Source organism: Melanostigma gelatinosum (genome assembly GCF_949748355.1).
Source record: "Melanostigma gelatinosum genome assembly, chromosome: 4".
Classification (NCBI taxonomy): Eukaryota; Metazoa; Chordata; class Actinopteri; order Perciformes; family Zoarcidae; genus Melanostigma; species Melanostigma gelatinosum.
Genome location: NC_136637.1, coordinates 30192138 through 30217137, shown reverse-complemented (window position 1 = coordinate 30217137; position 25000 = coordinate 30192138). Strand labels below are relative to the sequence as shown.

The 25000-nt window shown below is 46.5% G+C and overlaps 1 protein-coding gene across 2 annotated transcripts in view; it reads right to left on the bottom strand.

Annotated features, from left to right (window-relative positions):
* Positions 1-25000, bottom strand: part of wwc3 (WWC family member 3) — a 34397-nt gene that overhangs the window by 6177 nt on the left and 3220 nt on the right. For both annotated transcript variants that reach the window (XM_079267472.1, XM_079267473.1), the window contains exons 2-12: positions 14755-14864; positions 13222-13422; positions 10640-10716; positions 9473-9552; positions 6192-6321; positions 5698-5847; positions 5087-5148; positions 3983-4231; positions 3686-3775; positions 2435-2988; positions 2232-2352 (exon numbers count right to left, since the gene is read on the bottom strand). In XM_079267472.1, the coding sequence (XP_079123598.1) occupies positions 2232-2352; positions 2435-2988; positions 3686-3775; positions 3983-4231; positions 5087-5148; positions 5698-5847; positions 6192-6321; positions 9473-9552; positions 10640-10716; positions 13222-13422; positions 14755-14864 (1824 nt within the window). The remainder of the gene's footprint in view (positions 1-2231; positions 2353-2434; positions 2989-3685; positions 3776-3982; positions 4232-5086; positions 5149-5697; positions 5848-6191; positions 6322-9472; positions 9553-10639; positions 10717-13221; positions 13423-14754; positions 14865-25000) is intronic.

The following is a 25000-nucleotide window of genomic DNA, read 5'->3' as shown; positions in this document are numbered from 1 at the left end:
TGAATCTCAGGAGAGCGTTTGAATCTCAGGAGAGCGTTTGAATCTCAGGAGAGCGTTTGAATCTCAGGAGAGCGTTTGAATCTCAGGAGAGCGTTTGAATCTCACGAGAGCGTTTGAATCTCAGGAGAGCGTTTGAATCTCACGAGAGCGTTTGAATCTCAGGAGAGAGTTTGAATCTCAGGAGAGCGTTTGAATCTCAGGAGAGCGTTTGAATCTCAGGAGAGCGTTTGAATCTCAGGAGAGCGTTTGAATCTCAGGAGAGCGTTTGAATCTCAGGAGAGCGTTTGAATCTCACGAGAGCGTTTGAATCTCACGAGAGCGTTTGAATCTCACGAGAGCGTTTGAATCTCAGGAGAGCGTTTGAATCTCAGGAGAGCGTTTGAATCTCAGGAGAGCGTTTGAATCTCAGGAGAGCGTTTGAATCTCAGGAGAGCGTTTGAATCTCAGGAGAGCGTTTGAATCTCAGGAGAGCGTTTGAATCTCACGAGAGCGTTTGAATCTCAGGAGAGCGTTTGAATCTCACGAGAGCGTTTGAATCTCACGAGAGAGTTTGAATCTCAGGAGAGCGTTTGAATCTCAGGAGAGCGTTTGAATCTCAGGAGAGCGTTTGAATCTCAGGAGAGCGTTTGAATCTCAGGAGAGCGTTTGAATCTCACGAGAGCGTTTGAATCTCAGGAGAGCGTTTGAATCTCACGAGAGCGTTTGAATCTCAGGAGAGAGTTTGAATCTCAGGAGAGCGTTTGAATCTCAGGAGAGCGTTTGAATCTCAGGAGAGCGTTTGAATCTCAGGAGAGCGTTTGAATCTCAGGAGAGCGTTTGAATCTCACGAGAGCGTTTGAATCTCACGAGAGAGTTTGAATCTCAGGAGAGCGTTTGAATCTCAGGAGAGCGTTTGAATCTCAGGAGAGCGTTTGAATCTCAGGAGAGCGTTTGAATCTCAGGAGAGCGTTTGAATCTCAGGAGAGCGTTTGAATCTCAGGAGAGCGTTTGAATCTCAGGAGAGCGTTTGAATCTCACGAGAGCGTTTGAATCTCACGAGAGAGTTTGAATCTCAGGAGAGCGTTTGAATCTCAGGAGAGCGTTTGAATCTCAGGAGAGCGTTTGAATCTCAGGAGAGCGTTTGAATCTCAGGAGAGCGTTTGAATCTCAGGAGAGCGTTTGAATCTCAGGAGAGCGTTTGAATCTCAGGAGAGCGTTTGAATCTCAGGAGAGCGTTTGAATCTCAGGAGAGCGTTTGAATCTCAGGAGTGTTTGAATCTCAGGAGAGTGTTTGAATCTCAGGAGAGCGTTTGAATCTCAGGAGAGCGTTTGAATCTCAGGAGAGCGTTTGAATCTCAGGAGAGCGTTTGAATCTCAGGAGTGTTTGAATCTCAGGAGTGTTTGAATCTCAGGACGTTACTGTGAGCGGGACTTTGTGTCTTTGTGTCTTTGTTCTCGTTGTTGTTTGTATGTAACTTCAAGTTAGGAAGGTCTGACTCTCCATACCGCTGCGACAAATGTTTCATTTCTCGACTCTGTTATTTATTGTTTGTGTGGTTTTAATAATAATCATTTTAAATTATTATTATTCCAGTGTCAGTATATTAAGAAGTATATCAGCGGCACAACATGGTTTTCAGGCTGTTCTTTGTTAATTCACTCGTCAGCTTATTACTCTGAACGTTCTTTGACTTCTTTCACACAGAATGTGAACGTTAAATAAATAAACCATCGACCAATCACGTTGCAGAACTGGTTGAACGTGCTTGCATTTAACTTTATTAAATCTTCAAACATCGACAAAAGCAGATCTACTCTTTCTGTGCTTACTTTTCACAATAAAAGCCCGAAACATAATGTTTGCAGAAGAGTATTTCGCATGTTTGTGTTGTTGATGCTTTAAGTGTTTAAAGGTCTTTAATCTGACATGAATAGTGAATAGTTCATCACATGACTTCTGGGACAGTATGTCGTCTAATATAACAATACTATCGAACAATAATATATAATTCGTGCTCCTGACAGTTCCTATTTTCTTTTTGCTGTTTTAAACTATTTCTGAGTAAATGTAATATTTCCTGAGATTATTCAGATTCCTTCCTCAGATCTATAAATCACATTTCTTTGCTGTCTGTCGGACTTGAATCCCACTCGGACCAGAGGACACAAACACCACAAACTGTCAAAGCTGACAGAGGGTTCCTCCTCTGCCACTAGGGGGCGCAGTCGCTCCAAAGAGGAGCTGCTCTCACCTTCTGCCCCAGGCCTCGAACACACCGCTGTCTGTGGCCAGAGCGTCCTCCGACACGCCCGCAGAGACTCTCCGGGCCCGTCGACCGCTCCTGTTGGCGCTGTTCCCCCTCAGGGTCACTCCTAGACGGGGGGGACACATCCAGTTAAGACATCCGGTCCTCTTCCCTCCTCTGGGACGAGGACCGGATCTCTTGTCACTTGCCTGTGGAGGTGAAGGCGCCCTGAGTTGCGGCGTCTCGGTGACTCTTGTTGTCCAGCGGGTGCACGCCGCCGCCGTCCTCCGTGTTGTTTTGGGCCGGCGGTTGCGTCTGAGCCCGCAGACCCTCCAACAGGCCGCGGCCCGCCTGCTCCATGTACTCCTCCGTCATCTGGGTGAGCGGGCAGTCCTGGGGGGCCGAGTGGTAGGGCGTGTCCATGGGGGAGCTGGGCGGCGACAGGGAGGAGAGCGAGGAGCGGGAGGAGAGCGAGGCCAGCGACTGCGGGGTGTCGTGGGAGCGCTTGCTTTTGCTCTGGGTCAGAGGGTCCGGGGTGAACGCGGAGCAGTCCCGGGACGCCGGCTCCGGTTGCAGCAGGTAGCGCAGGTGGGGGTCCAGAGGCTCCCCGGCTGCGTCGTGGCGCTCGTACTGGGGGAGGCCGTAGATGTCGCTGAAGCTGATGGAGCTGAGGGAGCCTCGGCTGGACGCCAGAGAGCCGCGGCTGGAGGCCAGAGAGCCGCGGCTGCTGCTGGACGACACCGTCAGAGAGCTGGCCGACAGGCTGGAGGCAAAGAAGAAGAAGAAGAAGAAGAAGAAGAAGAAGAAGAAGAAGAAGAAGAAGAAGAAGAAGAAGAAGAAGAAGACACATGAGGAAAGACGAGCGCGGCAACAGATCAGAAAACTCACATCACGGATCGGAGTCAAGCATCAAAGAGCAGCACAACTTTCAGAGATGCCAGAGAGAGCTTTGTTGCTCTTTGATCTCCTTCAAACTACTGGATTCATTCTAGTTCATCACCAAAACTACATTTTACAGATGACATGTGAACACATCATGATAACGTTATAATGTACCTTCAGCCAGTACTCATGTTCACTGAGCAGAGCCTGAAGGCATCATCATGTAACTGAAGTGAACCTCCTGTTGGTTAGCCGTTAGCGGTGCTGCTAACGTTACTAGCTCTCCTGTTGGTTAGCCGTTAGCGGTGCTGCTAACGTTACTAGCTCTCCTCTGTTGCTTTAAACACTGACTGGTTGTTTACAATGAAACATGATCAGAGACCAGAAACACATGTTCTACTGAATATTGGAGGAGAACGACTTTAAAACTTTATTTACACGCTGATGGCTCACGCTAAACCGTGAGGGGGTCAGTACGGATCAAGAATCGATAACGGTCCGTTACATCTCTAGAAAAGACAAACATGAACAGCGTGAAGCTTAAAGACCGTGTGTGTGTGTGTGTGTGTGTGCTGCACCTCTTCAGCTGGGAGTGGAGGTAGGTGGTGATGCGTGTCGCCTCCTCCAGCTGTCTCAGCAGAGCGTTCCTCTTCTCCTGCTGCAGGATCCTGTCGCGAGGTGAACAACAGAAACATCTGGTGTTCTTCCAGTACTTTCACAGAGTTTTGTGAAGTTTATATCTTCAGAGGCAGATAAGTGGAAGTACTGCGTGTGTGATTTATTTTTTCTTGTATGCATCTTAGTTTCAAATCTGATTTACATTGACCGTTCAAATAAGAAAATAAGAACTTAACAGCAGTCCAGATGTTCCTCACCTCTGATTGGCTCCCTGGCTCTGGGAGCTGTGGGCCCTCTGCACCTCCTCCTCCAGCCGGGAGCGCTCCTCCTCCAGCTGCAGCAGCGTCTCCGCGGAGTGCTGCTGCTTGCTGACCAGGATGAGCTCCTGCAGGAGCGCCTCCTTCTCGCGCAGGAGCTGCATGAAGTCCCGGTCTCGGTCCGCCTCGGCCCGTCCCGACCAGCTCTCGCTGTCCAGCTGTGCCAGCTGGTGCTGGATGCTCTGCACCCTGAGAGGGAGGAACAACGGAGCGCACCGCGTTTAGAGTTTTCTCCTCACAGCCGGCACCGGCTCGAGTCGACTCGCTGCGTCCACTCGGTTACAAACATCTGTTCACAGAAACGCTGCTGGAGACAAATGTGTCGGCCAAGAGTTCATACGCAATCATCAGAAGTGAAGAAGAAACAACGTACAGCGCTCTCTCCCGGTTCAGGTCAATATCATCACCGATAACTAGAATAATAATGATAACAATGAATTTAATCTATAAAGCATCCTTCTTACAGGGCTGTGGTTCAACGCGCTTCATAAGAAAGTGAAGAAACAATAGAATAAATAAAAATAAAAAGAGCAAATACTGAGCCATAAAATAAATCAATTAAACAACAAAACAAAGAAATCATGTTATATCAGGTTATACATGTAGAAATGAAATGATCTTTATTGGGAGAGAATATTCGGACTATATGGCTCAGCCCTATGTGATATATAAATAAAGTGTATTATTATTATTATTATACTTTTTTAAACTGATAAATTCACGTTCTCAAAAGTTACTGTTTGAATAAAGATTGTTTTTGCGAACGTCTCTCTCACACACACACACACACACACACACACACACACACACACACACACACACACACACACACACACACACACACACACACACACACACACACACACACACACACACACACACACACACACACACACACACACACACACAGCAGCGTGGTGAGGTAAGAATGTGACCACCCAGCTCATTCCACTGGCCAGACATCGCTCAGCGTCCACCAGGCCCCCCCCCCCCCCCCGGTCTGTGTGTCGCAGACAACAAACACACACACACACACACACTTACTTCTTCTTGGCTTCCTCGTACTGCCAGTTGACTTTGACTTTGTCCACTAGATGTGTGGAACCCTGAGAAGCACAGAGGAACACAAGTGGTTAAAGTGCCTTTCAGTGCAACAGCTGGATCCGTACTGAAGGAGCTGGAAGGAGATCCTGCAGAGCATCTGCTCATCAACTCAGCAGCTGATTGCTCTTTTAGGTTTTCTGACTAAATTGATACAACTGTGATTTTACTGTAGTTTTAGATTCATTCCTCATTGTTATTATGCATCAGCGATCATCACCCTCCAGTTACTTCGCTCTGGGCTCAACTTTCAGCCACATTTGTTTACTTCTTTGGGACACTGGCAACATGAAAACAATATGCTGAATCAGCTTTAAGCAGCTATGGTTTTCAGCATTCTTATGGATGTTTAGACAAATATCACGAATACTTTGAAGAAAACTTAAAAACATGATGATGCTGCATAGAAATGAATAATTAGGAAGAACATGTATTGGAGTAAATCAGACTTTTACTGCGAGAACTTTGAGTCACGCTGAATCAGAATCAGATCTGTTTGTTTAGATTAGACCTAAAAGGAGATCCCCCCCCCCCCCCCCCCTTCCATCTCCTACCTCTCCCATGATGTCCGTCTGACAGCCGGTGTCACAGTACTGCTGCAGGGTGCACGAGTCCCCAGCGGTGCCGGTGCTGTTCGTCACCTCGCCCGCCGAGTCCTGGACGGACAAACTGTTCTGGAAGTTCACGGTCAGCTTCGCTAAGCACTGTGATGAGAATATTAAAAAAGATGGGAATATAACAATAATAATAATAATACAACATCACTCGCTTGTAAAGAGCAACAAAGCAGGACAAACAACATGCATAAATGTCACATCTGTGTATAAAGATTGATTTTAACATTTAAAGTGTGTGTTCATAAATGGACGTGAACAGGAAATGCCTTCGTAGACGTGCAACCGAATCACCGTCTGTCATTCCTCACGTTACTCCTTTATTACTCCTCTGCACTGACAAATGATGGTCGCTGACTTTAATGAGAAGACAGCGGCGGCTGACGGACACTAGAGGTCAGCAGAGAGGTCTCCGGCAGCAGGTGGAGGAGTACCTGGATGAGGTCCTGCCTCTCCTTCTCGCCCGTGCTGATGGATTTCTTGATGCTGCGCAGCTCGGTGAAGATGGCTTGAGCCTCGTCCAGCTTGTAGTTGGTCTGACTGGAGGACATCTTTCTGTCAATCCTGAGACACAGAACACACGCAGTCACACGTCTGTGGGAGTTCATGAGGATCTCCTGTTAGCATTAGCATTAGCTGTTGTTCCTTAGCTACATAAACACAACAAATACAACTTATACAAATACAACAAACAAACAATTATTAATTCTTTATCCAAATAAATATGAACTCTCATCCAAATGACCTAAAATGATTATTTATTGTTCAACGGCTCGATGTCCTTTTGTCTGATTTGTGATGAAGCTCACAGTCTGATGAATATTGATGTTTGACAGAGACAGTGCACATCTGTACCAGGGCCAGCTGTGAGTCTACATCTGTAGAGGACAGACTGCTCTGTTAAAAAGTATTAAATAACAATAAAATAAATACCTTTTGTCCGTCTCAAGCTTCCATTAGGTCAAAAATAAACAGAACAATGAAGTAAATCTTGACAAACAATGGATGTCATCGCTGGTAAAGTCACAGACACTCACATGTCAGTGCAGCTACACGCTGACATTCACCGTAAACACATTCAAACGCACAGACGGGAGCGAAGGACTTTGAAAGTTCACGTGGTCTCAGATGAACTTTAGTGTTCGAGCACTGATGGAGGAATGAGCCAAAGCACAAAACTCTGATCACGTTGAGTTAATAGTTGCTTTGTTGAAATGTTCGATCTCCTCGGGAGGAAGATGCGGTTGCATCACTGATAAAATCAAAGTCCTCTGAAGGTTAGAACGTGGCTGCTGGGCTCTAAACGCACAATCAGCCGCTTCTAGTTTCCAGAAGAATCCAGTTGATTGAGTTTGAAATGAAGAAGGAGAATCTCTCATCATCTGACGAGCTAACGGGAGCTTTAACAAGAGAAAGACTCATCGGATGAGCGTCTGCAGTATGTCAGTGTGGGAGGTAACGCTGCAGTGTTTGCTTTGGACTGTGGTCACTTATGAAATACTGACCGTGCATGTGACAGGCCGCTCTCAAAGACGTTCTCTGTTTGTTGCCACGTGATGAGACGTGTGGCTCGCTGTGCGGGGGGGAAGTCTCAGAGTGTGAAGTGAAGACTTTAAACTCTGTGACATGAAGTGACAGTCGTGATGTTTCGACACATCGTTGTGGCTCAAAGGCTGACGTCCGTAGAAGGTTTGCTCTCATTTATGATCTGCAGTTTCATTACGTACAGAATACGTCACCATGCACGTTACGTTCGGCTCCATTGAGATGAATAAATCACACTTTTTGCCATCGCCGCCATCTTTAGTGTAAGGGAGCCGTGGAGGGACAATTGTTTGTTTGGGACAGAGAGGGAGACACCTGGAGGACGTCTGACCTCCACTGAGAGGACCTTTCTGTTATTTAGTGACTTTAAACCTCAGCAGCAGAGCAGCAGCTCCTGTCCTGAGAGGTAGAATCAGTGTGAGTGAATGAGTCTGGTGTGTTTGTAGATCATAGATAACAGCTTCATTCCCTCAGAAAGGTCTGTGTGACAGCAAGCTGAAGAGCTGAAGACATTCTGAATACAGCTTCACTTCAACTGAGAGACATTCTGTGAGGAGTGAACATACGTCCACAGCAGAACATCACTTTGCTCCCGTGCTGGTTCTCCTGTCTGTTCTATCAACTCATGTACTGCAGGAGAACCCTGACTGTGGAGGAGAACCTCACACACACACTACAGAACATCAGGACTAAAACAGGTCAGTTGGTTGGTTTGTTGGGCACATGCCCCCCCGATGTTACCACACCACCCGCTTCCTTCAACAGCAGGTACTGTTCATCCACCCGACCCTCTTCCTCCCAAAACAAGCTCTGCTTTGTTCCCCCCCGACCAACCTCATTGGCAGGGCCTGGGAGTTTATATGCTTCGTTAAAAAAAAAAAGGCACTACCCACCCGTCAGTGCCTGCCTGTGTTGACCCCCCCCCCCCCCCCCCACCACACCCCCCCACACCCACCACACCCACCACCCCCCCCCCCACCCCCACCACCCCCCCCACCCCCACCACCCCCTGTGTACTGGAGAGAAGCAAACATTCTCTTGACAAGTTTCAGGTTCATTTAGTTCATTTAGTTCATTTAAGACTGTACGAGATGCTCCAAACAGTCCGACAGAGATAAACCTCCAACTCCGTGTTAGAGTCGTGACCATTGAAGGTGTGTGTGTGTGTGTGTGTGTGTGTGTGGGGGGGGGGGGGGGAGCATTCCTGCATCACAAGTTTTTGCTTTATCTGATGAGACATGGAGCGGAGAACAATTAGCTATATTGCTGACAACAGCTGAGACCTGGAAAACAACAGCCGGAGGGCCTGAAACCAGCCCAGAAGAACACAATAGGGCACACACACACACACACACACACACACACACAGCGCTGTGTATTCTCCCGTCTATTCTGGGAATCACTGGAGTCACGTATTATCTCAGAGATAAGTCTCTCTCTCTCTCTCAGAGCCAGGACTCAGGAAGTGCAGAGGAATTTGCTGCCAGATATCTCTGTTTTTAAACTCCTCCTCCTCCTCCTCCTCCTCCTCCTCCTCCTCCTCCTCCTCCTCCTCCTCCTCCTCCTCCTCCTCCTCCTCCTCCTCCTCCTCCTCCTCCTCCTCCTCCTCCTCCTCCTCCTCCTCGCAGTGACTTCCTCTCCAGGCCGAGCCTTGGCTCCCTGCTCTCCACTGGTGCATCCTCTTCCTGAGGTGGAGTTCCACCCTTTTCCATTAAAAGAAACCCTCCCTCCATTTGCCCTTTTCTCTATTTTTCTTCCTCTTTTAGAGGCGGAGCCTTTTTAATTCTAACATTAAATTTGGAACCGCTCAGCACAAAAGACGCGAATGTGTTTAAATACCGACGCAAACGAAAAGGAAACAGAAGAAGCAGATCTCCTGATTCTGCTTTTCTATTTGGGTCAAAGGGCATCTGGCTCTTCAGAGTTCCCACTGACACGAATAAATATCGATAAATATCTAATCAAACTGTATTTGTGAGACACGTGAAGCTCAAGAAAGATGATTTTAAATGTGAAAATCTGCTAAATATTCTGTCTGAACACAAGCAGACACTGAACAGAGAAAGGGAGCAGCAGGGTTGTAGGAAGGAGACGGGTGGTGGTCACGAGAGGAAAAGGGGGGAGGAAAAGGGAGGGAGGAAAAGGAGGGAGGAGGCAGAGGAACACTCACTCCTGCAGGGTCTCCACTCCCATTTCCTTGTACTGCAGCTCCTGCTTCACCTGAGCCAGCTCCTGCTTCAGTCTGCAGAGCTGCCGACAGAAGAAAAAGCTGAGTCATGACTCACACACAGGAACGCTCCGTCATGTTTATACAGAGTGTGTGTGTGTGTGTGTGTGTGTGTGTGTGTGTGTGTGTGTGTGTGTGTGTGTTATAATAGAGTTAAATATCAGAACGCTCGATTTCTGTGGTTCAACGTAACGAGAGCCGGCGGAGATTCATGCTTCTCCTCATTACAAGATATCATTTATTAAAGCTATAAAAACTCAAACTCAAATTAATTTACGTTCATTTTTATTTTTAATCAGAGAATATACTATTCATTTAGTCTGTGATTCTCAAACTGTTTCCTCCTGAAACTAAATGTCTGATCATGGTTTCGTTTTTGAGTTTTGTTTTACATATTATACATAAATATTGTCCACAATACATGTTTTTTTAAACATTAAATTATAGTAAATGTATTGTAATATTATTATTTATACTGTCATGTTGTACGGGAAAGTACAACAAAGTTTATTAGCAACTTTTTAAATGGACATTCTTTAAACCTGCACATGAACACAGGTTCATCGTGTCAGATGGGAAGTTATTAAAAACTATTATTTGAATAACTTCCCATCTAGAGAAGCTCCCTTTGAATAAAACAGTGTGAACTTATCTTGTTTAATTGAACTCAGCTGGTTTTTGCACATAAAGAGACTTTTGATCATTCTGTGAACACGTCTGTTCTCCTGCTTCTCTGCTCTTTATGAACTAAACCTCCGCATGTGAAGTCTGACATCTACAGAGAGAAGAATGATGAGCAGTCATTTATTTATTGGATGTAAATCACTGTGACTTCGAACCATCAGAGTAGATTTCTGGGAGTAAGAACTGAACTTTATTTAAATGAAACGTTTTCGTGGTGAACACAAAGAATAAAGTTGAAGTCGATCCAGGAAACACCCTCAGTGAGCTAGCCTCAGCCTGACCCTCTGATGATGATGATGATGATCTCATCCTCATCCTCCAGAGGCCCCCGGGACTCCAGCCACAGTATCCTGTAGGGGCCACACCCCCCTCCCCCCCCCAAAGAAGCCTCAGAACCATTGTTCTCCTCCGGTGATGAAGACTTACCCGCTCTCGTCTACAAGCCACCTCCACTTTGATTTGGTCGGGGTCGTATTTGGAGTTTGAGGACGAGCCGGAGAGCGCTGAGAACACACGAAGAAGAAAAGATGGAGTTAGTTCATGACGTGTGGACACTGGTGGGCAGCTGGAGGGTAAACTGGGTGGAGGCTCCACCAGGATAGACCTTTAACCCCCATCAAGTTCCTGAAGGGACTTTAACTCTAGAGCAGATTATTAGGTACCGTACGACGTCTCTACCGTACGACGTCTCTACCGTACGACGTCACTGCCGTACGACGTCTCTGCCGTACGACGTCTCTGCCGTACGACGTCTCTGCCGTACGACGTCTCTGCCGTACGACGTCTCTACCGTACGACGTCACTGCCGTACGACGTCTCTGCCGTACGACGTCTCTGCCGTACGACGTCTCTGCCGTACGACGTCTCTGCCGTACGACGTCACTGCCGTACGACGTCTCTGCCGTACGACGTCACTGCCGTACGACGTCTCTGCCGTACGACGTCTCTACCGTACGACGTCACTGCCGTACGACGTCTCTGCCGTACGACGTCTCTACCGTACGACGTCTCTACCGTACGACGTCTCTACCGTACGACAGCTCTACCGTACGACGTCTCTACCGTACGACGTCTCTACCGTACGACGTCTCTACCGTACGACGTCTCTACCGTACGACGTCTCTACCGTACGACGTCTCTACCGTACGACGTCTCTACCGTACGACGGCTCTCCGTACGACGTCTCTACCGTACGACGTCTCTACCGTACGACGTCTCTACCGTACGACGTCTCTACCGTACGACGTCACTACCGTACGACGGCTCTACCGCACGACGTCTCTACCGCACGACGTCTCTACCGTACGACGTCACTACCGTACGACGGCTCTACCGCACGACGTCTCTACCGTACGACGTCTCTACCGCACGACGTCTCTACCGCACGACGTCTCTACCGCACGACGTCACTACCGTACGACGTCACTACCGTACGACGTCTCTACCGTACGACGTCACTACCGTACGACGTCTCTACCGTACGACGTCTCTACCGTACGACGTCACTACCGTACGACGTCACTACCGTACGACGGCTCTACCGTACGACGTCTCTACCGTGCGACGTCTCTACCGTACGACGTCACTACCGTACGACGGCTCTACCGCGCGACGTCTCTACCGCGCGACGTCTCTACCGCGCGACGTCTCTACCGCGCGACGTCTCTACCGCGCGACGTCACTACCGTACGACGTCTCTACCGTACGACGTCTCTACCGTACGACGTCTCTACCGTACGACGTCTCTACCGTACGACGTCTCTACCGTACGACGTCTCTACCGTACGACGTCTCTCCGTACGACGTCTCTACCGTACGACGTCTCTACCGTACGACGTCTCTACCGTACGACGTCTCTACCGTACGACGTCTCTACCGTACGACGTCTCTCCGTACGACGTCTCTACCGTACGACGTCTCTACCGTACGACGGCTCTACCGTACGACGTCTCTACCGTACGACGTCTCTACCGTACGACGTCTCTACCGTACGACGTCTCTACCGTACGACGTCTCTACCGTACGACGTCTCTCCGTACGACGTCTCTACCGTACGACGTCTCTACCGTACGACGTCTCTACCGTACGACGTCTCTACCGTACGACGTCTCTACCGTACGACATCACTACCGTACGACGTCTCTACCGTACGACGTCACTACCGTACGACGTCACTACCGTACGACGTCACTACCGTACGACGTCACTACCGTACGACGTCTCTACCGTACGACGTCACTACCGTACGACGTCTCTACCGTACGACGTCTCTACCGTACGACGTCTCTACCGTACGACGTCTCTACCGTACGACGTCTCTACCGTACGACGTCTCTACCGTACGACGTCTCTACCGTACGACGTCTCTACCGTACGACGTCTCTACCGTACGACGTCACTACCGTACGACGTCTCTACCGTACGACGGCTCTACCGTACGACGTCTCTACCGTACGACGGCTCTACCGTACGACGTCTCTACCGTACGACGTCTCTACCGTACGACGTCTCTACCGTACGACGTCTCTACCGTACGACGTCTCTACCGTACGACGTCACTACCGTACGACGTCACTACCGTACGACGTCTCTACCGTACGACGTCTCTACCGTACGACGTCTCTACCGTACGACGTCTCTACCGTACGACGTCTCTACCGTACGACGTCTCTACCGTACGACGTCACTACCGTACGACGTCACTACCGTACGACGTCTCTACCGTACGACGTCTCTACCGTACGACGTCTCTACCGTATGACGTCACTGCCGTTACCTGGCGGCTGCTCCACAAACAGACTGATGTTCTGCTTGTTGGTCACATATTGTGATGAACTTACTTGTGATGGTTTTATTGTGTTTGAGGCGACCAGAGTTCTACAATGTTTCCTTCTCTCTCCAGAACTTCTAAAGAACCGATAGCACAAACGCTAACTCTGGACCGTATTCTGTTCAGAACCAGGTTCCATCCTTCGCAGTGTGTGAGGAGAGTGAGCTGGATGTCTTACTGCTGGTGATGGAGCGATTGTCCTCGGAGAGCTCGTGGAAGAGCAGCATTTCCTGCTGAGCCAGCTCCAGACGCTGCTGCTTCACCAGGTACATCTCCTTCTTGGCTTTGAGGGCCTCCTGGGCCACCACCAGGTACTCCTTCAGCATGCGCTCCTGCTCCTGACGCCATTGAGTCCGCGGGTTCTCGATCTGGGTGGTCTCTATGAGAACCGGAAAAGAACAACAAGGACAAGAAGAAGGAGCAGGAGAAAGAGACGGAGAAAGAGAAGGAGAAGAGGAGAAGCAAGGCATTACATGGCAGTGGAGGATCTGTTTAGAGCAGGGGTCTCAAACTCCCGGCCCGCAGGCCGAATCCGGCCCGCTACGTCATTTTATGTGGCCCGCGAATCCGCCAGCAAAAAAAAAGGAAAAAAGTTAAAACTTTTTTTTTTTTTTTTTTAAGTTAGACTTTATAATAAAAATATCCCCATAGTCGAAATTATGAGATAGAAAGTTGAAGTTATGAGATAGAAAGTCAAAATGATGAGATACTTAAACAGTCATAGAAGCAGCTCTTTACTGTACATTTAACATGTAAATGTATTGTGAGCACATTGAAGACTACTTTAAACTGTGAATGCAGAGAGTTATTGAACAATATGTTACGAGTGGTGACATTTACAACCGGCCCTTTGTGGGCGATCGTGATGCTGATGTGGCCCGGAGTGAAGATGAGTTTGAGAGCCCTGCTTTAGAGGAACATTCAAAACATTTACGAGACTTCTTAGATATCGAATCATCTGCGAAAGCATCGACGAACTGTCGACACTAAACCGCTCCTGATTGGACGAACGCTTTCACGCGAGGGCTACGGCCTCGGATTCACAACAAACACACAAGTCGCTCGTTTGTTCTCTTTTTCTCTGATTTACTAAAATTGTTCAACGAAATGTGATTCAGAAAGCATTTGAGGTGAAATGAGCTACGCAGTTCCTCAGTCTTCATTCTGGATCGACAAAGTTTTTGGGAGTTTTCAAGAAGCAGAGAGTCGTGCTGGATGCTCCTAATTTGCATAAAGTAGGCTAAACCTCAACTTTATGCAAATGAGGAGTGTCCCCGCCTCTCGAAACAAAACATATGTATATATGTATCTGCGTTGCATTCTATCTTCATTTTGGATTGTTTGAGAAAGCACAAAATATATTCCCAATTATTTTTCTTCTGCCTTGTGAAGCACTTTTGTACCTTGTTTTGATAAGTGCTATTTAAATAAGCTTTATTATTATTATTATTGTCAAGACCACAAGATGTCTGTTCACAGGTTAAACCTTCATTGTGACATGAGACCAACAATCCAGAGTTAAATATGTACAATCACACAGAACATTAGGATATTCTACAAAACACGTTGTTTGTAGTCAAAACTCAGAGCCAATCAGGTGACAGCCAGGCGTTTCCCATCATGCACTGGGGTCTTGCCGTCTCCTTGGAGAACAGAAAGAGCTAAATCAGTGGTGTGTTTCAGTACTCGTAGTCAGACGGGATGTACTCACTGTTGATGTGGTCGATGTAGTAAACTCCCACTTGCTGGTCATAAACCTCCTCCCACCCGAGAGGCAGCTCGTCTCCAACACAGTCGGCAAATGTCAGCGGTTTGGTGATCCTGAAATGTTTAAAAGCTGTTCAGTAACGGAGAGAAATGCTCCGTTCTATCAGCTGAAGAGATAATAAACACAAACACAACACAGGCTGTGAAGAGCTGGAGAGACTGTTGAGAGAGTTTGACTTAAATGAGAGCATCGAAGGCACCAAAGCTTAACTCATGGTTGTCAAGAACAACACAAACAATCAGAGATAATAACATGGAATAAGATTTACCCCAAACATAGTCTCTGTGATACAACACATTACTTAAATAACCAAAGACTCACAACACACGGGTCCTCTGCTAGTGTCTTCATTTCTGTTATTTACAATCAACGTAAGTTCCTGTGAGTGAGATATTGAAACGAAAAATTTAAATAAATGAATGCAAATTTGAAAAATGAAACATTTTATGACGAGCATCCATGTTAACTGGGTGAGAGTTCCCATCATGTGACCCACGAACACTACGGCTGAGAACGAACGCCGTCTGTAAACAGCTGGAACCTTTAGCACCACATTTAGCTTCATTGCGTAACTCTTCTGAGAGTTTAACTTTACAGAAATCTGTTCTGTCGCCACATGATTTCTGTCCACTCAGCAGTAACGGGCTCTGCTTCATTCATCGTGATTATTAAAGACGTTTTCAACGTTAATCGAGCAAAAAGTAAACATTAGAAGAATATTCTCTCCTCCACCTCACTGAGCCTCAACATTAAAGCTGCTTTTAAATGTATATCATCATCATCATCATCAGGAAGAGAAACTCTGGGCCCGACACGTAGTACAAGTACACAGCTGAGGTATTAAGTATGAATACATTTGGGTAATGTGTGTATGTGCTTCTCTATGACGGACTGCAGGTCAATCAGCTGCTTCACTGAGTCTAAACGAGCTAATGTGACTATTAGATTTCATTAAAATCAGCGAAATCTATTAAAAGTAAGAATAATTTCCTGCAACATAGATTCTTTAGAGATTGCTTGTATCTTAAGAATATTTAGTATTTCTCAGAGAAAGTGTGTCCGTGTCATCGGTACAAGTTTAAAAAAATGCATTCAGCATTCAACAACAAACTTTCAGCTCTCTTTAAAAAGTAAATAATTCATGAACATATTAAAAGACACCAATAAGATAAAGACTCGTCAACAGCAGCAAAGCTTTCTGTGATGTGAAACTCTTCTTTCTGTGATTTAAGCGTTAAAAGGTGTTGAGCTGAGAGCTGTGCTGGGAAGAAGCAGATCAAATGTCTTCACGTCTTCATTTGATCACATTAGACATTTGTGTCATAACCGGCAAATTCATTCTTAAATTATGGACAAAAATGTGTTTGGTGAGGTCACAGTGACGTTTGACCGACACGTTCTAGTCCATTCATCCTCGAGTCGCAGTGGATGGAGATTTGAGGAGATTTGAAGAGATTCCCTCAAAGCGTTCCTGAGACATTCATGAGAACAGACGGACAAAACCCAAGACATGACAAAGAGATGTTCTGATGAAGCCTTTTCCTTCTCGATACGGATTCCGGTACCTGGATACGGAGTACTGATCTGACACTTAGACTTGAACCAGAACCATCATGACTAGAATTAGAGAGAACTAGACCATGTCTTTAGTGCAGAATAACACATTTATGATGACATATTGAACTATTGACATGTTTCCAGCCTCCCCTCTCTCCTCTCCCCTCACTCCTCTCCTCTCCTCTCCTCTCTCTCTCTCCTCTCTCTCCTCTCTCTCCCCCTCTCTCCTCTCCTCTCCTCCCCTCTCCTCTCTCCTCCCCTCTCCGCTCTCTGCCCCTCTCTCCTCTCCTCTCCCCTCTCTCCTCTCCTCTCTCCTCTCTCCTCCCCTCTCTCCTCCCCTCTCTCCTCTCCTCTCTCCTCTCCTCCCCTCTCTCCTCTCCTCTCCTCTCTCCTCCCCTCTCTCCTCTCCTCTCCTCCCCTCTCTCCTCTCCTCTCCTCCCCTCTCTCCTCTCCTCTCTCCTCCCCTCTCTCCTCTCTCCCCCTCTCTCCTCTCTCCTCCACTCTCTCCTCTCTCCTCCACTCTCTCCTCTCCTCTCTCTCCCCCTCTCTCCTCTCCTATCCTCTCCACTCTCTCTCCTCCTCTCCTCTTTCTCCTCTCTGTGTTCACTTCTTGAAGTTCAGTCAGAGTTTCTCCTCCTTGTTGTCACATGACTGTTGGTCTCAGATGAATCAATCATGACTTCATAGTTTCACATTTTAATGTTTTTACGCAATCTGGTTAAAGTGAACTCTTTATTAGAGGAGACATTTATAATGAGAACATGGAGAATAAAATGTTTTTGATGAGATATCACAATTTTAAGCTTTGTTTCGCTTTCTGAAGGAAGCCTTCATCACACATGACGTGTTCGAGGACCGCCGGAAAGATGAAAATCTGACAATAATGACGGTCTTTACAGATTGTGGCTGAGATAAACGGTGTCGTTTTGGCGATTGTAGAAAAAAGAAACAGTTTTCCATCCAGTCAGCGGGTTTTGGGCTTCAGAGGGTTAACGGTTGTATCTTCAGGGACTAAATGTCAACAATGAACGACTGCCATGATGTAATGATTCATGAGGCTGTGTGTGTGTGTGTGTGTGTGTGTGTGTGTGTGTGTATATGTGTGAGTGTGAGCCCCCGTCCACACACACCGAGTCCGTTTACAACATGATGGGGCAGAACTAACCACATCAGGCTGATACATCACTGATTCCTCGATTCTCCACAGTCTGCTGACAGAACATCAGTTAACAGTCTGGTTACCATCAGATGAACAGTGACAGAGACTCCTCCCCCACCACAGTACATCACAATGCAGTCAACACAATGCAGTCAACACACGAGGCCCGATAGTGGTGAGGCACGCGGAACAATGACGGGCGAGGACTACGTTCCTGGGCGAGTACCACATTTCTCTCCTCGCTACGTTCCAATCTTCACTACGTTCCTCCTCACGTTCCTCTCCTCGCCACGTATAAACTACTCTTTAGTGAACTAATGGACTGAAGAGATCTAGAGTATAAACTACTGTTTAGTGAACTAATGGACTGAAGAGCTCTAGAGTATAAACTACTCTTTAGTGAACTAATGGACTGAAGAGCTCTAGAGTATAAACTACTCTTAAGTGAACTAATGGACTGAAGAGATCTAGAGTATAAACTACTCTTTAGTGAACTAATGGACTGAAGAGCTCTAGAGTATAAACTACTCTTAAGTGAACTAATGGACTGAAGAGATCTAGAGTATAAACTACTCTTAAGTGAACTAATGGACTGAAGAGCTCTAGAGTATAAACTACTCTTTTGTGAACTAATGGACTGAAGAGCTCTAGAGTATAAACTACTCTTTAGTGAACTAATGGACTGAAGAGCTCTAGAGTATAAACTACTCTTTAGTGAACTAATGGACTGAAGAGATCTAGAGTATAAACTACTCTTTAGTGAACTAATGGACTGAAGAGCTCTAGAGTATAAACTACTCTTTAGTGAACTAATGGACTGAATAGCTCTAGAGTATAAACTACTCTTAAGTGAACTAATGGACTGAAGAGCTCTAGAGTATAAACTACTCTTAAGTGAACTAATGGACTGAATAGCTCTAGAGTATAAACTACTCTTTAGTGAACTAATGGACTGAAGAGCTCTAGAGTATAAACTACTCTTTAGTGAACTAATGGACTGAAGAGATCTAGAGTATAAACTACTCTTTAGTGAACTAATGGACTGAAGAGCTCTAGAGTATAAACTACTCTTTAGTGAACTAATGGACTGAATAGCTCTAGAGTATAAACTACTCTTAAGTGAACTAATGGACTGAAGAGCTCTAGAGTATAAACTACTCTTAAGTGAACTAATGGACTGAATAGCTCTAGAGTATAAACTACTCTTTAGTGAACTAATGGACTGAAGAGCTCTAGAGTATAAACTACTCTTTAGTGAACTAATGGACTGAAGAGATCTAGAGTATAAACTACTCTTTAGTGAACTAATGGACTGAAGAGCTCTAGAGTATAAACTACTCTTTAGTGAACTAATGGACTGAATAGCTCTAGAGTATAAACTACTCTTAAGTGAACTAATGGACTGAAGAGCTCTAGAGTATAAACTACTCTTAAGTGAACTAATGGACTGAATAGCTCTAGAGCAGGGATTCCCAAAGTGGGGTGCGCGCACCCCTGGGGGTGCGCGAGCTGCCTCTAGGGGGTGCGCGAGAGGAAAAATGTAATGGCGGTGCAGTCCTGTCTCCTAAAAATTACGTTCCCCCAAAACTAAAATGCATTCTCAATTACGTTTTACCACGAACGTATTTTCTCCCTGATTACGTTTGTGTTTGACGTACAAATACGCTTCTCATCAACATATCTTTGCTGTACTCTAGTCTTTATTATTTTTCTGTGATCTGCCTCGCCTCTACCCCGCCACCCACAAGTTATTGACCCGCGGCCTGTTCCGAGGGCTGAAGACCTGACGATCGGGTGCCTCACGGCGGGGGCGGCTGGAGACCTCGCGTCCCAGCGCCAACGAGTGAGCGCGCGCCACTCGGAACCATGAAACCAAGTCCCGGATTTCACCCGGGGGACATTCTGGAGGTATTGTGACCGGGTGATGTGCCTCGTTGCTGGGGAGGTATGAGCCGAGAGTGGCGGGGTGTTATGGAGGTTTATATTACAACTCGGTGTTGTTCCCGTGCGTGGATGAGCGCATTTCTGCCGGAGGCAGGCGGCGTGTTGTGGTCGTATTCTGACCGCGTAATAGGGAGGAGAGGCGGTGGTGGAGAGGGAACAAATGTTAAAGAGATGGTGGAATGTATGATTGGAGAGAGAGAAGCGAAAAAGTTGGACGTGATCCCGGTGTCCAACAACACTGTCGCGCGCATCGATGCTTTGTCCGAAGACATCCTGGCTACATTGGTCGGTCGCGTGAAGAAGAGTGAGTTTTACTCTCTGCAAGTAGACGAGCCTACAGATGTGGCCAATCTGGTCAATCGTCCGTTACCTTCGTAACGTTATGTCCGTTACCTTTTCGAAGGCACGGTGCAGGAAGAGTTTTTGTGTTTTTTATCTTGTAAACAAACGCCACGCGCGAGCAAACTGTTCTCTCATTCGTCCGATTTTTATGCGGCTCTGTTGCTTCTTTTTTTTTTAAGGTGCGTGTGTGTGTGGGGGGGGGGGGGGGGGGGGTTGGGGGTGCGTGAACCCGGTCGGGATGTAGAAGGGGGTGCGTGGCCTAAAAAGTTTGGGAACCGCTGCTCTAGAGTATAAACTACTCTTTAGTGAACTAATGGACTGAAGAGCTCTAGAGTATAAACTACTCTTAAGTGAACTAATGGACTGAAGAGCTCTAGAGTATAAACTACTCTTTAGTGAACTAATGGACTAAGAGGAGGAGCCATAGTGACAGATAAGCACAAAGCAAACAGCAGCACACTGCTCACCTGCTGCTGCTCTCGTGTTTGTCAAAGGTAAACAGACTCTCACGTCTCTAGTAAATCCTTAAAGAAAACGAGTGGAGGAGGCGGAGCCACGACGACGGCACACGCTGTAGTTTTGATGTATATATCTTTATAAGGCTGAGTGACGTCAGAGTCCTGAACTGACCTCTGACCTCTGACCCCCCCCCCCCCTCCAGAGACAGAGGCTGAAACATGTCCTCTCACACACAGATCTGAATGTTTGGTTTTGTTACGCAGTCTTGTGACAGCAGAATGTCTCCGGAAACTGTGAACCTCAGATCAGCGACACAGTTTAACCGTTTTTACATCAGTCTGCATTTCATCCCATCATCATGCAACAATAAGTTACACCTCACCTCAGCGGTAACATAAAGTACAAGAACGTAACCTGTACTTCATACATGAACACATCCTGGTTTGGTTGGTTACAAGCTGCTCTAACAGCAGTCAGAGAATGAGATTATTAATACATTTCTGCAGGATCCTGTTGATCTGAGACAGATATCTGAAATAGAAAACGCGAGACACCGACAGAATGACAAGCATGTTCAGCTGTGGAGGAAAGAAGCGCTGCTCGGCGCGCAAAAATATATTTAGTTGTCAAAGACATTTGCTAATTCTAGAATAATCTGTGCCATCCCGGTTAGTCCCACGGGATATTTCTATCTGCAGCCTGGAGACGGGCTGCTGCATGGGAGACACATGTGGAACTGGAGTCTGGGCCACTAGACCTGGACCTGGTCTACGTCACCACCAGCTCCTCAACTGTTGTTTCTCTGTGCAGTGTGCAGATTAAGATGTGTGGACTCTGCGTTACTTCTTATATTTAATGATGTGCAGCGTTCGTAGCAATTTCTACAAAAAATGCTGAACTGTAATTCGTATTCGATATCTTGAGAAATACTTTTGTATGTTATCCACGCATTCATGAACCAGGAAGTATAGAGACCGCAAAAAACACAACCCACAGGGCGAGACACGAGGTGGACGACGTCCAACAAACAGATCTTTCAGCCAGGAGGCCGTCGTCCTCGTTGATTTATTCATCACGGGTTCTTCAGGAACGGAACTTCTGTCGTTATTTTAACCAAAGCGACCATCTTTTCCTAAACATAACTTAAGTACTTTCCTGTGAAGACTGAAGTTTATTTTGAAAAGACTGTTTGCTATAACGAGCAGAAATTGACACGCATTTCTGGACATTTGTAGGAAAACACGAGAAATGAGGAGTAACTTTTCCTAACATATCGTAGGAACCGTTGTATCACACGGACGATAAACGCCGATAACAAACGATGAAGTCTTTTATCGGCGAGCCGGCTGCTGAAGCGAAGGCTTCGCTTCAGGACCTCTGGATGAGGAGCAGTGCGATGCTCGTCATGTGACCAGGAAACAAACGATGTCGACGATAACAGAAAATCCAGCATGTTCCAATGTGCAGCACAAACCTCCACCTGCTGTTCACTCCCAGCTCCTGACGGACTCGGAGCCTCAGACGCTTGTTGGTCCACCAAACATTCCTCTGGGTGTTAAAAAAGAAATGTGGGAAAACAACTTTGGGAGGAATGTCATTTATGTGGAGCCTCTCTCCGGTGCAGCGCTTCAGAGCAGCTGACAGACATTATGTGCTGAATCTTAAGGAAATAGGTCTCATATATATGATGATATATATATGATATTAAATCAAGGTCTCAATTCTGTATCAGGAACATTCCTCACGAACGTTCAAAGTATTAAAGTCTAAAACACGTAATCATCATGTGACACGTTTAAAAACTCTTCTTTCTGATGTTTGTCTGATCTTCTTGTTTTTAATTTGTATTCGAAAAACAACAAGCAGGTTCATCCCCAGAGGTGCATCCGACTGAATATACAACAACAACAACAGCAACAACAACAACAGTATTTCAAAAGGAACACGGAGATTTATGGACACAAAAATAAATACTCGCCTATTTCACATCAAAACTATTCATACCTGCAGAAATGTGAGAGGAGAGGAGAAGAGAAGAGAGAGAAGAGGAGAGGAGAAGAGAGAGAGGGGAGGGGAGAGAAGAGGAGAGGAGAGGAGAGAGAGGGGAGGGGAGAGAAGAGGAGAGGAGAGGAGAGAGGAGAGAGAATAGGAGAGAAGAGGAGAGGAGAGGAGAGAGAAGAGGAGAGGAGAGGAGAGAGAGGAGAGAGGAGAGAGAAGAGGAGAGGAGAGAAGAGGAGAGGAGAGAGAAGAGGAGAGGAGAGGAGGAGAGAGAGGAGAGAGGAGAGAGAGAGGAGAGAGGAGAGAGAAGAGGAGAGGAGAGAGAAGAGGAGAGGAGAGAGAAGAGGAGAGGAGAGAAGAGGAGAGGAGAGAGAAGAGGAGAGGAGAGGAGGAGAGAGAGGAGAGAGGAGAGAGAGAGGAGAGAGGAGAGAGAAGAGGAGAGGAGAGAGAAGAGGAGAGGAGAGAGAGGAGAGAGGAGAGAGAGAGGAGAGAGGAGAGAGAGAGGAGAGAGGAGAGAGAAGAGGAGAGGAGAGGAGGAGAGAGAGGAGAGAGGAGAGAGAGAGGAGAGGAGAGAGGAGAGGAGAGAGAAGAGGAAGAGAGGATGAAACACGTGACTAGATTAATATTTATAACATGTGGAGTCTTCACATTGGTAACACTTGTTGAATATTTAGATTCTATTGTTTGCAAATTTTTGTAAAATAAATTCTACTTTTTAGCATTTTCTTCATTTTCATGATTGATGTCATAACTGATATTCTCACGAAAGACATGTTCTCGTTCTCTCTGCTTCTAGTCATGATGGTTCTGGTTCTATAGAACTTTATACGACAGAGAACATATAAAACGGGAGTAAAGTGCTGTGAGTTCAGAGGGTTAAAGGCTTTAATCGGTTACTTCCTGTGTCGTACTCCTTTGTGTCACAAGCACCTTAACGACAAAGAGGAGGAACAACGTAGACTGGTTCTGAAGTAATCCTCTAACAGTGTGTTCTGGGTGTCAACCTCTAGAACCGAGCACACATCCAGGAGGAAGCTACAACAATGGCCGACACAACGCCCGAAAACAAAACAAAAGCTCATTCCAACTTTGAATATTTACATTTATTTACAACAGACAAATGTACATATTATTAAAAACCACAACGTGTGTACAGGGACTAAAGGAACGAGATAGAACTCATTGATCAGAGAGCTCTAGATTTTGTTACAAGCCGGGCTAGCTGGTTCCCTCCATTTCCAGTCTTTGTGCTAAGCTAAGCTAAGCTAACCGGCTGCAAATGTATATAGACTGTACAGCTATGAGAGACGTATCTATCTCATTAGTAGGATTACAGCAGCAAACAAAAACAACATAATAAATAAGTAAACTGTAAAAAATATCAAAATGCAAATCATAAAGTACTAAGATGCTCACAACTACAGTATAGTGTGTGATCTAAATGAACTATACTTCTTGTAAATGTTTGTATGTTGTAAAAGTTGAAGCTCTTATTTGGTGGTGAGCACTTGTTTGTGGTGTTAAAAACAGAAACACGACCAAAGAGCAGCTTCAGCGCCGTCGACGACACTTTTCTTTCCTCTTTGAATACAGAGTTGTGCAGATGTGTGGAAGAGGAACAAAGAGCACAACAATGGCCCCCGGAGCTGGAGGCCGGTCCAGCATGTCCTGTTTAGGTAGCGTTCTGCACCCAACCTACACATGGAGCAGCAACACCGCCCCAGAGCAACGCAACATCGGGGGCAACTAGCAACAGCTGTGACTGCTGTAATGATGAAGGGTTGACGTCCCAGAACGAGGTGGACGCTGAAGACGAACGTCTTCTCTGCTCGTGAAGGAGAACACAGAAGACACGAGAGACTCCGAAATCAAAGCCACGGCGTGTTTGTAACCCCCCCCCCAACAAAAGACAACAGGAAGAGAGCCATCACAGTGGAACCACTGGGGCAGCACAACAGCAGCGGGGGTCAGCGCATGTGAACAACCTCTGGCTGCTGGAAACAGACTTTTTCCAGAATAATTGAATCTGGTTTGCTTTGTGAGCGAACATAAAGGCTCCCTTTGCCGAGCGGCGGGCCGGCCGTGGCTGTTACATAACAGAGCTAATAAAGGAGGAGGAGGAGGAGGACACGTGGGAACTGCCTCTGTTCTGCTTTGTCTCGCCCCCCCCGGGGCATTAGAGTCGGCATGCCTGACATAACACTCATTCCACAGGCAGCAAAAAATAGAAAAAGATCTGCAGGGAGCTGGAAGACGTCCTCTTCATCAGCACTAGTGGAGCTCAATGGTTTCAACAAGCTGCATCTATCCAATCAAAAGGACTTCTCTGACGTCCAATCACGTCGCAGCAGTGTGTGTGTGTGTGTGTGGGGGGGGGGCACACATGACTTCAGGATCCTCATTGACGACCGTGTTCGGAGCCCAAATGGCTCTTTAGTTACGACACCGAGTTCGGTTCGTTACTCGACGTAGTGACGCAGAAAGATGACGTCATCACGGCCGGCTCAGTCGTCCAGAAGCTCAGCCGTGAACCTGAGTTTGTGTTACAGTCGCCTGATAAAAACATAACTTACATGTCTGAGGATTATATCATTATAGATCTGAGATGCTTTAGAAACAGGAAGTCTTAAAAATCTACACGAGTAAATATTTATCAGCCAAATCAAATCAAATGTTTCTTTGTAACACATTTAACACTTGACTTCTTTCTCTGCAGGGTTTGTATGAAGG